At 40.9% G+C, this 16,373-nt stretch overlaps 2 protein-coding genes across 2 annotated transcripts; both read right to left on the bottom strand.

The window, feature by feature from the left end:
• Positions 1-954: 954 nt before the first annotated feature.
• Positions 955-5,579, bottom strand: rad21l1 (RAD21 cohesin complex component like 1). Its single transcript, XM_053423992.1, has 13 exons — positions 5,433-5,579; positions 5,221-5,350; positions 4,724-4,823; positions 4,510-4,613; positions 3,929-4,036; positions 3,508-3,609; positions 3,229-3,333; positions 2,668-2,897; positions 2,474-2,552; positions 2,199-2,344; positions 1,980-2,090; positions 1,683-1,757; positions 955-1,134 (listed from the first exon to the last, which is right to left on the bottom strand). Exons 1-13 carry the CDS (start codon positions 5,577-5,579, stop codon positions 955-957), a joined length of 1,617 nt encoding a protein of 538 aa, XP_053279967.1.
• A 5,265-nt stretch (positions 5,580-10,844) lies between these two features.
• On the bottom strand, positions 10,845-12,799 carry opn7d (opsin 7, group member d). The gene is made up of 5 exons (XM_053425716.1): positions 12,709-12,799; positions 12,438-12,600; positions 12,032-12,159; positions 11,597-11,931; positions 10,845-11,327 (listed from the first exon to the last, which is right to left on the bottom strand). Exons 1-5 carry the CDS (start codon positions 12,797-12,799, stop codon positions 10,845-10,847), a joined length of 1,200 nt encoding a protein of 399 aa, XP_053281691.1.
• Positions 12,800-16,373: the final 3,574 nt, after the last annotated feature.

The raw sequence follows: 16,373 nt of genomic DNA, 5'->3' as shown, positions 1-16,373 counted from the left end.
ACAACTAAATATCTATCAATTAGTGTTAATAATTGTGTTTTATTACCCAGCCCTAACCGGCAGGAAAAGATCACCCAATTTTCAATATTTCATTATTAAAAATACTGAATATAGAATATAGACCATTAGAATAACCTGTATATGAAGTGAGCTGTATGACCCAAACCTCAGAGACATTAAAGTGATGCTAGTAAAACAATAAACCGTAAAGAAATAGTCAATATTCAGTCTCCTTGGTGGGAAATATATTTATTATACTCCCTGTAACAGAATACTTTTTAAACATATATACTTCTGAATAGGAAGTGTTGGAGAATAAATAACTCTTGGCCGTTAACCAACAATAAATCCTTCACTTTAAAAAGGAATTAATTTTCAACATTTATTTATTTTCAAAACGTCAACTCCAATGACACCTGGTGCACAGCAGGTCGAACGGGATCTTGAGCTTCTGCGTTTTTAAGTTTGACTGTTTGAGGAGCAACAGTCTGGAGTAAAGAAAGAAACTGAACAGGCAGGAAAGTGCTGTACTAAAAGATCTGTATAGGAACAGCTGCATAACCTCAGAGGTTACTGGAATAAAAATGACCATTAAAACATTAAATAAACTCAGAGGATCTTTGAGATCTTCACTTAAAAAGATTTAAAAGCTGTGGAGCCCGAACCTGCTGTCAGGTAGCGTGAGATGTCGGAGACGTAACACAAACAGGGTGACAAAAATGTTTCAGACAAAATGTTCTTTCATTAATAAACGGCCCCATTTCATCACAAAGGAACTGGTGCCAAGAACAAGCACAGATAATATGTACAACCTTACAGACACACAAACATATAATATCAATATTTCATAACATTCTCCACCCTTTGCTTTTGTCGTGAGTCGGAACCAGTAGAACGAAGTCTTCAACGTAACCATGAACCAAAGCTGGAATTCTCTGACGAATATTTGTGTTTTTACAAATCGTAAAACTTCGGTCCGGGTGTGGCGAGGATGTCCTGGTAGGCGGCGCTCTGCTGCAGGTGGAGGGCTTGTTCCTTCTTCAGGACCAGCAGGCAGAAGAAGGTGGTCGCTGCCTGTGAGCGATTGCCACCTTCACAGAGCGCCTCCAGGCTGAATGTGGTTTCACCGCTGCTCTGCTCGCACACGCACACACACACACACACACACACACACACACACACACACACACACACACACGATAATTTAATTTCCCAGCATCATCCCTAACCCTGCCCCGCCCTCCTCATCTTTAAATCCCTTTCCCCTGCAGCTGTAGGTTTTCAATGTTACAAAGAGCACCAGCTCTGACTCACATACAACACACACTGTAGATTTGAATTAACACAGTTTACATATAACGTGGGTAGCTGGAGTTATCACCTCTGCCAAGGGGATAATGGTTCAGTCTGCATTTGTCTGTTAATCAACCAGTTACACCAAAACTTGATAGGATGCGGTGTTTCTCAGATCTGATAATTTGTAGACAGGGGCGAGTTCGGGATATTTCTTTGACATAAAGAATATGAGTTTGTGTATTTGGTGAGGATCCAAATCCAAATCTGTATCTACTGAATTTAAATGTGGTTTGTTACTGTTGTGCCTTGGCGGAGGTATAAGCTCTTTATAAGTATCCCCTCTAGTGGTGATTCTAACATCTAATCATTTATTTTTAGGTTCTTACTTTCAGGCTGTTCAGAAGCCTGTGTGCTCGCCTGCTTATCCTCCTCTCCTCAAAATCCTGGCTGTCCAGCATCGACTGTGTGTTAGAAAAAGGACCATAATTCACTGGAGGACGCTGGGCACAGGTCCAAGGCAGCATGTGAAATTAACCACCGCCATCTGTCAGAGTCTGATGGATTGTTGCTCGTCTATGTTAACATCCAATTTCACAGATAACAACCCATTGTTAATTCACTTTGACGCCGAAAGAGAAGGTCGGTGAGAGCTGGAGTCCAACAGAGTGTGTGTTCAGAAGCACCTGGGTGTGCAGGGCCGTGGACTCAGTCTCCTGCTCCATGTGAGACGGATGGACAAACATGGAGTCTTCTGAGGGAAGTTCTGGATATATAAAGTCCAACATGTTTTGATCCTGACAAACACACAGACCCACAGATTATTAACTTAGAGTAAAATAAGAGAAAAAAGCATTGTGGATATGAGACTTTAATCTATATACACCAGAGATGCAGACACTTACTTGTGGGTGACTTGAGTAATCCTCATGCAGGTTGTTGTTCAGTTCATAGAGAACTATCGGCTCGGTGTTGTTTACATTTTCAGTGTCGACCGATGAATCCATGACACAGATGCTTTTTGAGGTGAGGGCGCTGAGGCCCTGCTGAACTATACAAGACATCACAATGCAGATGGGATGAGACGAAAGACCGAACAGAGGACAACAAACACTTTACACTAATTAATAACATCAGAATTCATAATGGTTTCTCACTGCTTGCATGTGTATGTGTCTACCTTCATGTTTGCCCTGACGCATCTCCTCCACCTCCTCACGCACAAAACATTTCAGCGGGAAAATACTCTGAGCAAAGAGCTGCAGAGGCAAATATATGTCAAACTCAAAGCAGTCATTTTAACCCAACGTCCACCAGAGATGATGAATCAAATTGTTTTGTGATACAAAACCAACGTTGCAGAGATCACTTTACCTCCTTTATCTGTGGAGCCGCTACAGAGGAACATGTCTGTGCAAAAAGTTTGTGTGCCCCCCCGCTCTCCTTCCACTGCATGAGTTGCACGGTCGGCGGCGCCATGTCCAACGGGGCGAGCAAATCTGAGAAGTCACAGAGCTGCTCGTTGATAGATCTGTTACTCAGCTCTTTGATCTCGTCCACGACCAGCTTGCGTTTCCTCCTTCCCCTCTTCTTCTCCGAGTTTGCTGAAGACGAGGAGTAGAGTTTATTTTATTATTTATTTATTTACAACGTATAAAGAAGTTTAGGGTTAAACTGTAAAATAGGAGGCGTCTATTGCATTCCTTTGTGAGGGTTGAAACGACCATCTTAGGAATCATTCCAGTATTGGAAATTTACTGCCTCATATCGTTATTACCCATCATGTATAGATTTATAAGCATCGTGGATTTGGTTTAGTCTCTGAGGTTTGATTGGAGCATTTCTCAGAGAACCTGAATTTCACATGAACTAAAAGTTTGAATCATACACATTTGACAGGTAAACAAACAGTGTGAGTTGTGTGTTTGTGCCTACGAGTGGTTGTCACAGGTTCCAGAGCAAAGGCCTCCTCGTTAATGAGCAGGCTGGTCTCATTTAGTGTGGAGGTCTCTCCCTCTACTGGATCTCTACTGTCAACATCTGGAAAACCTATGGAGTCAGAGTTTAAGAATTATGTTTGTATGCAAATGTCTGTGCCATTAAAAAAACCTCATCCAAAGCAGTTAGTGAAAATACAAAATAAAGGAACCAAATTAGTATCAAGCAGCTGCATTGTAAATAATGATGAAATGTGTATCCTGATGAATGAATCACCTTGATGATAATTGTGTGTGGAGTTCTCTGGACTTTCGTGTTGAGGCTCGTCTGAGACGAAGTTGGTGGATTCAATTTGATCACTGGAGTTTGTCAGAAAGTCTACAAGGTCGGTAAAATTAAAAAAAAGATCTGGTCACTGAAGAGAATCACCACAGATAATGACGTTTATTGAAACTGTGGAATTTTCTCGCTACAGAACTGCACCACTGATGGAAGAATGCAGAACAACGGTTGTTTCCACTGCCCCCAAGTGGTGAATAGAAGATACAGCGTGTTAACTGGCAGGTGGTTTGGGAAAATGCTTCATAAGCCAATTATCAACAGTGGATCAAGTTGAAAAACACAAACACTGCATTTTCTTCAGTTCAAAATGGTCGATATAAAAACGTGTCAAAAAGTGGCCGCTTTACAAATCTACCCAGTAAGTCGTACGGTCTGTCCTCATCTCCAAAGGCGTCTCCCTGTTGTGCCAGGCTATGGAAGCTCATATCCAGCAGGGAATTCTGGTGGCTGTTGGACTCGCCTCCTACAAATCACAACAATCATCAGGAAGGAAACACAAACAAACTATCAAGTTACAAGTCTCCACAGAAAACCAGCTGTAAAGGAGTTGATGTCTTTTATTGTTTTGTTTCTAAAGTGTTGGGGGCTGTAATTTCGTTAATGTCACTCTTCCAGGAGTATAACATATTCGTTGGTAGCTTTGGATTTAGTGTACTAGCTACAGAAGCACATGTTCATCATGCTGAAGAAATTGTGTAGCTCATTTATTATTCATGAAGAAGATATATACGGCTTTTGCTACACCGAGAGTTATAAAAAAAAAAAGGATTTGTTGACAATATGGAGAATATCACGTGATTTACTTTAAAATTGAGGCCTAACTATATTAGAAATATTTAATACAGAAATAAACTACTGCTAAATAAACTGAATTTACAAAGCAATTAGCAACAGCATATCAAATGAGGAAGCATCATTAAACAAACTGGTTCCTACCAAAGTCTGCCAGGGTCAGAGAGTCTTTTCCAAAATCCTCTTTCAGAGTTATTTCCTCTGATCGACACTGGTTCAGTGAGTATTGGTCCACGACATCTGTGTTACTGGTGTCCCTGTATGAGGAAAACAGTGTGGACAAGGACAGAGAATGTAAAGATCGGGGTTAAACAAACAAACAATGAAACCGTGCCGGGGAGCAGGAGGAACCTTTTACCTGAGAAGTGGCAGCTGGGCATCGAAAGAAGTGAAGTCTTCGATCAAGGTGATCGCCGTCACTGTTGCCTCGAGCCCCTCAACGGGCAGATCTGTCTGACCTGGTGTGTTAAAGATAAATAGAGCAATCAAGCAGTGCAGTTGTAAGTTGTAGAGATGTGAGACAGACGGAGGTAAGAACAGAAGAGGTCTGAATATATTCAATATGCTCATTCATCCTATGCATCCCTATTTAGCAGGATTACACAAAAACTACTGGACAGATGCAGTGTGGGTCAGAAAAGCACCTTTTAAATATTGGTGCAGACCGGATCAGATTGTGAGTCATTCATGGACCTGGGGGCTGATATATATATGTGTGCTATTTAGTGCAAACCTGGATATTATGCATTTAAAACGTGATTCCACAAGGGGACTGTTGGGGATTGGGGCTTGGTGCAACACACAACCCAGGTTTCTAAACAACAGCTGACACACACTGTGAATTGGTGCAGTTACCTGGTCTGAACGCTACTTTCATCTGAACCAGGGCATTGCTGCAGTCTGCAAACAGGTACTTCGTTTTCCTGGAGTAGATCCGCACCACACCGAGGAGCAGGTGACCCGACGTGCGCAAACCGATCTTCATCTACACGCATACAGACACACAACATGTCAGACTGCACGCATGCACCTGGAGACACAACGTGAGGTCAGATGTCCTCTCACACCTTTGGAGAAATGATGTCTTGTATCGTGTCTTCCAAGTTGCATTCGAACACATGGGCCTTGGTGAGCTTCCGCTCCCAGTGCGCCGCTAACCAGATCTTAGCTAGCGGCCCGCGCTTGGACGTGAACAGCTGCGTGTAGAACAACATGTCCGGGGGAGAGTGACACCTGTCAGAAACACCACAGGGACAACAGAGACAGTGTTATGCTAATGTCAGCTAGCTTAATTTGATAACATACCCGGGTCAAAGTCGGCTAGCTCGGTGGTTGCTAGCTTACTTCAGGGAAATGCTAGTTTTTTATTTTTAGTTGTAGGCGCAATGGCGGCGGCGGAACACGTATCAGACTTTAAAGTGGAAATTATTTAATTCACTCTTATATAAGTCAACAGAACTAGAGCAACAACAACAACAACACATCTCACCTGAGAAAAGAACCGCGCGTTTTTTTTGGATTTGATGCGTCACCGCAGGAACAACGCGGATCCGGTGAGTGCGCACTTGTTTTGAAATTCAATTTATTTTCTTGTCATTTAGTTTTTAAGCTATAACCGATATGAGTTCATATTTTGTAAAAGTAAACAGGCCGAATTTTGTGTTTATATCCCCGGTTTGTTGTGTTGTGCTGCTTGTGATGACAACTGTCGATACATGTATTTTATGCTGAAGGGGAAAGTTAAAAACACGAGGATGAGACGTGAAGTTCGGGCTGTCGAGGACCGTCTACTTCCTGTGACGTATTTATAAGCGGGTTTATGGAGATTTATTATTATTATTATTATTATAAGAAAATGTCACATTATATCTATGTGTGAGTCTGTTTGTTGACATTAGGCATAGTACATACTTAGCCTTTTTTATTTTACTGTTTTATTTTTAAGACTTGTCTGCTGCTGGATCAATAAAGTTTTATCTTATCTTAACATTTTTCGTAACTTATCATTTTCTTTTCTTTCTCCTAACTTATCTTCACCTAATATTATCTTTTCCTTATATTTATATTAATTTTTTATCTCTGTCTTCATCTTTATCTTTATCTTATCTTATCTTATGCTTTTCTTTTCTTTACATTTATCTTATCTTATCATATCTCATCTTACTTAACTTATCTTTTTCTTTTCTCTGTATTTATCTTATCTTAACTTTGAATCTTCATCTGATCTTATCTTTATCTTGTGTTATATTTTTCTTTCCTTTGTATTTATCTTATTTTAATATCTTTATCTTATGACTAATTTTCCAGGTGACACATTGTGACTTTAGAGAAGTGATGGATATTGATATAGTTCAATAAGTCCAGCACTCAAATGACAGATACCTTGTTTTCAGCTGTTGTCCTGACTCTGTGTCTGTATTAATGTGATCGGGGATCTCATTCCAGATTGTGTAAGTATGAAAATTAACTCTTTCATATCTCTTGTCTTGTCGTTGCAGTCTATCCGTGAACTCCACGTGCTCGAGAGCTGAGTATCAGAGAATTTCCAACCACAACTTTTAAAAGAAACTTCCCAGAGAAGAAGGTGAGTGTGACACAATTTTAATTTGTATTGGGGTTCAATCAGTTCAATGAAACAAATATTTTTAGATTAACTTTTTATATCCCTCAACAAATGATGGAAGTGGGATTTGAGTCCAGAAAAGTTGTTTCATTCCAAATTAGGTTTTTAAATAAGCTCTTACCTTAACATTTTAGACATAAATCTGTTAACTAGTTTTTCCATTTATATGCACTAGAGGGCGTCAGGGCATAAGCAGGTAGTCACTGAGATACTGACTCAGAAACACAGTGAGGCCTCCTACACATCTTTAATATAAGTTAGAATGTGTAGGTATTGTTAAGACTGGGCTGCTTATATCTGTGTTTAAATGTGAGCTTGTTATCTGTTCATTTTAATTTGTTAATTGTTTGGCTTAAGAAATGTCCCCTTCATCAAGTGTTTTTTTTATCTAAAACACAAAGATATTCAGTTTACAATGTTTAAACAAGTTAAAATGATGAAAATCCTCTAAACTGAGATAATCAAACTACAAAACATTGCTTCAAAATGGCAGTCAATGATCAAAATACTTTTCTGTCAATAAGACAATTGATTGTCTAATATTTCCAGATCCATATCCCAGTAGGTTTAGGTACAGGCAGTTTAAAAAAACACAGGTGTATGGATTTTTTAATAAGTTTCGAACATTAAACAGATTATTGCATCATTTGTTTCCATGCATCATAACTACATTCACTTTCATTAGAGAGTGTAAGCGTGAACCTGCCAGATACGACCGTGGATGTTTCAGCCATACATCGTTTTGTCTCTCTCTCTCTCTCTCTCTCTCTCTCTCTCTCTCTCTCTCTCTCTCTCTCTCTCTCTCTCTCTCTCTCTCTCTCTCTTTCTCAAAGAGAGCGAGAGAATTGAAGAAGGCCAAATGATTTTGTGTTTTGTGTAACTTCATGTCCGTGGTGGTACAGCAGCACAAGAACAGCCAGTTCTGCAAATCAAGGTCTTCTTTTCAAAAGAGTGAGAGAAAAACCAAGGATATATAGAGAGAGAAATAGAATGGGCCTGTAAAGAGTCCAAATAGATGAGAAATAAGATGAGGAACGAATGAGCAGGAGAATATTTTTTATATTTTTCGCTGTATGAGCTCCACTGTCATAATCTCTGAAAGGACTTTTAATTGAAGCTGGTTTATATGCGGGTGCTGTGCTGAGTTAACTTTCACTCCATCTGTTTCCATCTGTCTTTATGAATCTATTAATCCATCTTTTATATAAAAAAATGTCTAATCTAGAATCTCATAAATTAATAAACTAATGGACGAGGTAAATTGTTGTTTTAGATAAACTTTGTCGGTTTTGATAACTGTGCGTGATTATTCTGCCAATGTCTCAAAATATTTTGTGGCACACCAGTCCATTTTTTCTAACCAGTCATTTGGTTATTGTTTCAATGCTTCTCTGTTGTGTTGCCAGTGGAAAGCTTATCCTCCTGGCCTTTGTTTAACCAGAGTGAAAATAGACTATTATGCATGAAAGTCAATGTCATGCATCCCTATTTGCCGGGGATCCCTGCTGACAGGAGGGTTTTGAATTTATTTCCTCTTGCTCTTATATCAGTGGATCACTTCTGTATATATAGATATACATATTCAAGTTTTGTGTTTCCAAGATTCAACACCCGATGGGTGATTTTCTTTGTGCTTTTTGGATTCACATGCATATTATCTTCAAAGGGTTAGCAGCCCCCCCCCCCCAGCTGTAGCTTTGCTGTCATCATGATTTCGGTCAGTGTGCTCAAAGATGCTCCTCTGAAAAAAAAAAGAAAAGAAGTCTCATTGGCAAACAAACAAAGATCAGATAAAGCCGCACTAAAATAGACGTACTACTCAAGAGCGTCTGCCCAGAATGAGCTTCCAATATGGTGAGACATCAATTTAAACATCTTATTAGTTGTTTGGATGGTTGTTTATTGTTTACATTGCAGAATATCTGTTGTACCAAGAGTATTAAATCAACAAACAGACACATATGGAAACAAATAATTAAACGGTGATGAATAGTTAAGTTTTCTGTTGGCTCTGTTCATTAGTTCGTGTGGATTGCTGATACCTATGAACAGGTGAAATATGATGTGGATCTGTTTCATGATTCCGATTTTGTTAATTAAAAAAATCCAGTGAGATGTGTTTCAGCCTTTTGAAGTGATGCACACAAGCCCAGGAGTTTTAAACCCACCACACCATCATGTCAATTCTCTCCAGTTTAGAAAATTACTTTGCAAATTAGTTTTGAACATGGTGTGCCCTGAAGCTAATGAACATCTTCTCAAGTTAGACATGAAAAGGAATCATTCATGTGTATTTTAAAAATCGAAATCATATTTTCCTTTTATAATTAGTTTGATGTCTAAAAAAACCTCGACCTCCCTCTAGTTTGAAAACAGACTGGAATTTCAATCTGACAAGACCTGTTATGAACGTTTTTTTTTAATTCATCAGGAAATATAGCTGCATAAGACACAGTACTTTTTTGCTCTACATATAAACACGAAGCCACACAGCACAGTACCACAGAAAAACGGAATTGAATATCTGTCACCATTTCCAACTACTTTGGATATCCATTTTTTCCCAGGTTGTTCAAATGGACATTTCTATTAAAAAAGACAGTAGAACTTCATCTGCTTCCTTTTGTTTCCAGTTTAAAAAAGTACTCATGGTCCTAAAATACAAGTCAATTTGAGTAAATGCAGTTTTTCTTTTTCTTTACAGAACATGAGCCCATTTAATATTCATCTACCAAGGTCTAATCCAGGTTAATTTAAGATTTGCACCCAAGTGGTCTGCGGAGGAGAGGGGTCCCACAACGTGCGTCTGAATCTCTGTCAGGACTCATGCTTAAACATAAGGGGAAATTTACCTCGTCAGATTTATTCTAGTCTTTCGTCAGGTTAGATTTTGGTAAAGTCTAAGGTTTTATCTGACTGAGAAACTATGAGCAACGTGGCCCAGTCGAGCCTCGACATCATGACAGATACTGAATCACTTGGACCCAGCAGGTTTGAAGTGGCTGCTAATGTTTATTGATTCATTCCTCACGACATGACAGCTCCCCAAAGGAGAAGCTAAAGTCAAAGTGCACATTAAATAAACTTTCCGCAAAGAGGATTTCTGTCATTTTAGGCCGGTTCTATCACGCGGATATATGTTCAAGTATTTTCCGGTAAGTTTTGTTTTGTCAAGTTCTTTTAAATGTGCTATATAAATAAAATTGACATTGACATCCCAATAGATTCCAGACATCCATAGAAACTCAAGTCTACAGCAGTTTGACTGGTTAAGAACCAGTTAAACATCTTTAACAGATACAGTTAGTTACAATTTCTTTTATAAAAGTGGATTTTGATTTGTTGCATATTATTCTGTTAGTCCTGCAGTCACAAGAGCGGCTGCAACCAATTCTTCCTTATTTGTTTTGTGTGCACCAGTTATTAAACACTTATTATTCTCATGTTGAGCTCTATGTTCCTGCTGTATGGGAAAGATTCTCAGTACTTTCACAACTTTGAACAGAGAGCAGCTGTGTTGCTCATTCGCCTCATGAACCTCGAAGCCAGCAGGGGTCCTCCTGTCTCATTTGCTGCTCCTGCAGAATCCTGTTAAGTTACAGTGCATTAGCAAGAATCGGGACATGAGGCATCACAGAGGAAGGCCTCTATATTAATCATCTTCTGTGGCGAAACTCCTCTGAAGATGTGAGAACTATCGATTTATGGGAATCTCGGGCATTACAGAATAACGGGGCCCACTTACGAGCCACATTGGAGGTCCTTGTAAGTGTTGTCATGCTGTGAGGTCTTTGTGACACACATAGTCGAAGTTGTGCAGGCTGTTGTTGTTTGAGCACCTCTTGTTTACTTCATTCTATAGGAAGTCCGCCTGTGGAGTGGCTGAGAGCTCTCTAACTGTCACCTCTCTGCAGGTGGACCCAGTCAGGATGCTGGCGGTTCTTTGGGCCGGTGTCACGTGGCACAGCGCTGCGTTCTCAGTGCAGTGAAGACACGCCCCGTAGCTCTCCTGCTGTCCGTTCGAGAACCGCGAGGAGATGCAGGTATCCTTATTGTGCTGTGAGTTAGATCCCAGGCATTCTCTCGGATTCGACTGGGGACTCCCCTTGTAGATCCTCTGTCGTAACGTGGACGTGTCTCTGTAGAGGCACTCGCGGAAGTTGGGTTTGCACAGCAGGTAGACCACAGGGTTGTAGATGGTGGAAGATTTGGCGAATATAGCGGCCAGGGCGAAGGCTGTAGGAGGAACTCGTGTGGCATCTCCGAAAGCAGCCCACATGGCCACAGCAGCGTATGGGGTCCAGGCGCCCAGGAAGCCGAAACACACTGCTACTGACAGCTACAGACAAGAAGCACAGAAACACACAAACAAGTCATGCAGAAGAGTTTAGTGTCACATCAGTGGCAGAGTAAAGCTGGAAATAATCAGTATCATCCCCTTATTTAAGATTACAGACATAAACAGATTTGCAAGGGAAAGCTCTTCACAGAATTATACCACATATTTTATAATCTTTGAATAATTCAATATGAATGTCCTGGAATCCTGCAAACTGCTAAAACCTGAAGTCAGGGATGCTGCAGCGACACACACTCATATTCTCTGACCTTGACAATGAGAGCGTGTGCATTGCTGGTCTTGGTCTGCGGTGACACATGCTGCTGGACGGCCTGACGCGAGCCCCGCACTGTCAGCAGAATGAAGGTGTAGGAGAGGAAGATGACGGTGCAGGGCAGTGCATAGCAAAATAGGAAAAGGCAGACGATGTAAGACAAAGCTGAAAGCTCGTGGTTGGGTGCATGCCAGTCAATGCAGCAGGCTGTGCCGTAGGGCTCGGCCCTGTAATGTCCCCACTGTGCCAGGGGCCCCACGGCGAACACAGACGCGTAGCACCACACTCCCACCACCAGGAGGCGGGCATGTGAGGAGGAGAACTTGTTACCTGATCAGACGGGAGAAAGAAAAGATGCTTTTGTAGTTATTGTGGTTGTTTTTTGTGTTGGCAAAAACGTGCTCGCGGGTTCAATTCAACATCCGCTCACCGTGGTTTGGGAAGCAGACCTTGAGGCAGCAGACTAAGGAGAGGGCTGTGAGGTTGGTCAAGCTGCAAAGACCAAACAGTACTCCGCACATGGCGTAGAGCTGACAGGTGATTTCTCCAAACAGCCACCTGTGTGCACAGAGGGGGGGGGGGGGGAGACGTGATGGAGACTAGGGCTGCAGCTCATGATCATTTTCATTACCTCTGATAAGGAGGCTATGTTTTCTTTACTGTTTGTCTGACTGTCAGCAGGATTATACAAAAATTAAGGAATCGATTTTATTGAAACCTATCGGGAGGATGTGGGGGGGGGGGGTGGCAGTGGTTATAGTCAGTGGTTGCTAATTATTGTTCAATGACAAGTTAGATTGATGTTGAGATTTTGGAAAAGAGAGACTGAAGGGTACCTGTGTGCAAAACATGATGGTATTGCCAAGGGGAATAAAGACAGCGTCATCCCAAGGTCGCTGATAGAGAGATTGATTATGAAGAACTCTGCCGGCTTCAAGGTCGACCGCTTGTGATATGCAACAAGTAGCAGAATGCAGTTTCCCATCAGGGACAGTACACCTACATAACAAAAAAGAACAGGGAGAGATTGTTGTGGACGGGTCACACATGTGAAGAGTCAGTGAAGGATCAACACAGCAGAGGTTCCAATGTTGGGTGTGGACTTACAAAAGACGCTGTAGATGGAACCCATGAAGAAGTCGTGCTCCTTGGAGATGGTGGAGGCAAACAGAGCAGATGTGTCTGAAGCATTTCCCATCTGAAATGTCAACATTAGCATACACACAGTGTGTTAATTGCACACGATGCAGTGATTGATGAATTTGCAGAGACTCGATACTCGACTGGAGATGTTTACAGCTGGAATGAAAAGGCAAGACAAGTGTATTTGCATGACAAATTTATCATAAGGGCTTTGTGACTAAATTTAAAAGCCACATGAGACGATACAGAAAAGAAACAAATTGAGTTATAGAGGATAGTGCACTGTAAGAAATTAGTAATTAGTTGATTTAATAAAAGGCAAACAGGAGACTTTCTGAAAACACTCAAAAGGAGCAAATGTATTGTACCCTCCACCAATGAGGTTATGTTTTCGTGTGTATATGTTGGATAGTTGGCAGGATTTTTCAAAACTACTTGGTGGATTGCCACGAAACTTAGTGGAAGGATGCAAAGTAGAACAGGAAAGAGACGACTACATTTTCGATGGTGATCAGGATCAGGGGGAGGATCCAGGAATTTCACTTTCCAAAGATTTCTCAGAGAATGATTCATGCATTTTGCTGAAAAGAATCCGGCTTGTTAAGGGGCTTAGATTGATATTTATGAGTCTGTGCAATTTGGTGCCGATTGAAAATACAAAAACCCTGATCCAGTGAATTCAAATGTGATTTCCCAAGAGGAGAATTGGGCCGTGTTGAATTACTGCAGCGAAAAACCGCCTGAGGTCAGTGTTTGAAACCAGATAAACATTTGTCCAGTTTTGTTTCTAAAGCATCTTAAATCTGCTCTATGATTGTGAAGTTCAAGCTGTTCTTTGTCACTGTCCCTGTTGCTGCCTACAGGATCAACTGTAGAAATGAATGAGAAAGCTTTATCTTTTTTTCTTTAGATAAAAATAAGGATAATTCCAGCAGGATTGACAGATGGAAAAGAATTTGAAAGACTGTGCCTTTCAGGATTTACAACAGGACTGTGGGATGAGAGATTAGAAGCTTGACCACAAACACAGCTATGATTGAGATAATGTAAAGTCAAATTTGCTGGGTAAAAAAAAAAGAAAGGAAAGATGGTGAAATTGCAGGGTTTGTCCTCAGACGACACACAGAGGAGTGGTAAAGATGGAACGAGCGAGTGTGGTCGTTCTGCCTGGACGGAGAGCTGCCAGCCACCGGAGACATTCAGGGAGAAAATGAACCTATTAGAAGAATCCTAACCGTGTCCTCAGCGTGAGCTTAAGCATCAGTTTGAGACACTCGTACTCCCTGGTATGAGCCACACTTGTAATCTAGGCAATCACTATCTTCTTCTGAGCTTCCTACGAGCAAGAAGATGATTGCTATTCACAGCATCACTCTGCTCGATGGAGGAAGGAGAAATGAAATGAAATCCGAGAAGGGAAAGTGGTACGCAGAGACAAATCTGGAGCAAAAAATTGAAGCGCTGTCCGAGATGACGCAGGGGCAATAATGACTCCCAAGGTCTTAAGCAGTCGCACAGGATAAGGAATGAGGCTTCGTTACTATGCAAGCGTGCACACCAGTCAATTACGAAATGTCCAGTGGAGGAGACTTGGCAGAGTGAAGTAGTTAAGACCAGTTTTAGTGCCTCTCAAGTCCGCTGTTGTGTCAGCACATTAAGGATTCTCCCATCGATTAAAAGTATTCTCCGTCATTTAGATGATTTAGAGCCCAAGGTTACATTCTGAGTTTATCTTTTGAGTGTAATATCTCAGGAAGGGAATTGTCAAAAATTTTGCAAACATGATCGCGTGGACTCATCGATGAACTGATACATTTAGGGTGGTTAAAGGTCAAAGTTCAAGGTCACGGTGGACTGGTAAAACATGTTTTTGGGCTCTTGAATGTTGGAGGAATGATCCCATGATGACATCACAATGAAATAAGGAAATGAAGCTGTATAGTGATGTTATGCATTAACTGTTGCTACCAATAACATTAGAGACGCAATCCACAGCTTATTTAGCTTAAGGAGTCATTTGTCATCGTATGGTGTAAATGACCTCATGATGACGTCATTATGAAATGTAATTATGACAATATAGAAACGTTATTCACTGATTGAGGTATATGCAGCATGTGCAGGGGGATGCTTTTTGGTGATTTGGCTGAAAAAATGTATTATGACAGAAATCTTCAGTTGTCAGCTGGTGTGATTTATAAGCATCATATTGCTAAATATTAAACTGTTGCTGATAAATTATTCTTATAGTTCTAATAACCCAGCTTTACCTCAAAGTGCCTCTCATTAACACAGTAACACAGACAGACTGTACATTAGTCATTTGGACCACAGCTGAACTCATTCTGTGTCCAAACCTGTCGGAACCTGCACAGCCCTGTGCTGCTGTGTGAATGTTTTAATCAAGGGGAGGCGGCAGACACAAAGAGCCGGGGACGGCCTCACCAGCCGACGTGTGCCTCTGGTGCGCTCTGACAGATTGAGTATTTTGAGACTGGCTAAACTGTGACACTGCTATTATCATCATTTCCGAAGAACTCATCTGTTCAGCCGAGATTAACTGGGAGCCTTTGAGACGGCGACATTGACCTCCAGATGATGCTGGTGTGTGGTAAACCCCACGATTTAATTCTTGATGAGCATTTCAACCTCATCCTCACTTGCCCGACTCATTAACCCAGTTTTTCTGTGTCATTTTCCTCTGTGACTGAGGAAAATGTTTTAAATTGATCTCTGTGCAGTTCACTGCTGTCGTCATCATGGCAGGTGATCTATACACTTGTGACAGGGTTTTTCCAGCTGCATGTCATTAAAATCACGTGTCTCATGTGATGCCTGTCACTTGGAACCATTAAATGTCTGCCGTCATTTAAGGGCTGACAGGCACGTCGAGGTGTGTAAGTGCGAGGCCAGTGCAGCCACATGCATGAGCTCATGCGGTGACAGTTCCAGTGTCTGTCTGCATGATTTTGAGAGATTGACAGCCAGTGGCACAGCTCAATCCTCTGACTCGTGTTCTCAATTGACCCCTGAATATAAAAACATCTGAACTCCCTGAGGTTCTTACCCAGTGAAAACTGATGTTTCTTGAATATCATTATGTAAAGTCTGACTAAACTTAATTGTTTCCATCCATTTAATCCGACATTTTACTTTCAGCCCATACGTGTCTCATGCAGAACATAATGTTGAGATTAATGATTATAGCTGAAGACAAACTCCAGTGCATCATCATTGTGACATAACATCGTGTGTGCCTCGGACCTTATGAATCATAAAATACTGTGTATTACTGAATGTAAAGTGTCACGCTGGATCTCGTCTGCTTGGGTTGACTCCGTCCTTTTTCACTGGTGCATGTTAAGGGACTATTTGACTTTTGATATTATTATTTATGCTCTTATGGTTTTAAAACATCTCAGCAAATACATTCCCACTAATTTGCCATGGTGACCTTGATGATATTGACTTATTTACTTACATTAATTCGTGATGTTAAACTGATCAAAGTGCAGATGACATAAAAATTTATTTTTCGACAACTAACTGTTATTTTAATATAATAATTATCAGTATTAGTCGACTATTCTTCAGATTGATTGTTTCATCCATTTTCTTGACTATTATAA

The sequence above is a fragment of the Pleuronectes platessa genome, chromosome 6 (genome assembly GCF_947347685.1).
Source record: "Pleuronectes platessa chromosome 6, fPlePla1.1, whole genome shotgun sequence".
NCBI lineage: Eukaryota > Metazoa > Chordata > Actinopteri > Pleuronectiformes > Pleuronectidae > Pleuronectes > Pleuronectes platessa.
The sequence above is the reverse complement of the archived record's forward strand: the minus strand, read 5'-3'. Positions and strand labels throughout refer to the sequence as shown.

Bases quoted from the DNA above. Each gene is read 5' to 3' on its own strand.
- opn7d (XM_053425716.1), bottom strand. From the start codon at position 12,799: ATGGGAAATGCTTCAGACACATCTGCTCTGTTTGCCTCCACCATCTCC. The intron at 11,932-12,031 runs GTGAGCGGATGT...CCGTCTGATCAG, and splicing joins GGTCTGCTTCCCAAACCACG to GTAACAAGTTCTCCTCCTCA. The intron at 11,328-11,596 runs GTCAGAGAATAT...TCTTGTCTGTAG, and splicing joins CACACGCTCTCATTGTCAAG to CTGTCAGTAGCAGTGTGTTT.
- rad21l1 (XM_053423992.1), bottom strand. From the start codon at position 5,579: ATGTTGTTCTACACGCAGCTGTTCACGTCCAAGCGCGGGCCGCTAGCT. The intron at 3,610-3,928 runs GTAGATTTGTAA...CCGACCTTGTAG, and splicing joins CAGACCGTACGACTTACTGG to ACTTTCTGACAAACTCCAGT. The intron at 2,091-2,198 runs GTAAGTGTCTGC...TGTGTTTGTCAG, and splicing joins ATTACTCAAGTCACCCACAA to GATCAAAACATGTTGGACTT.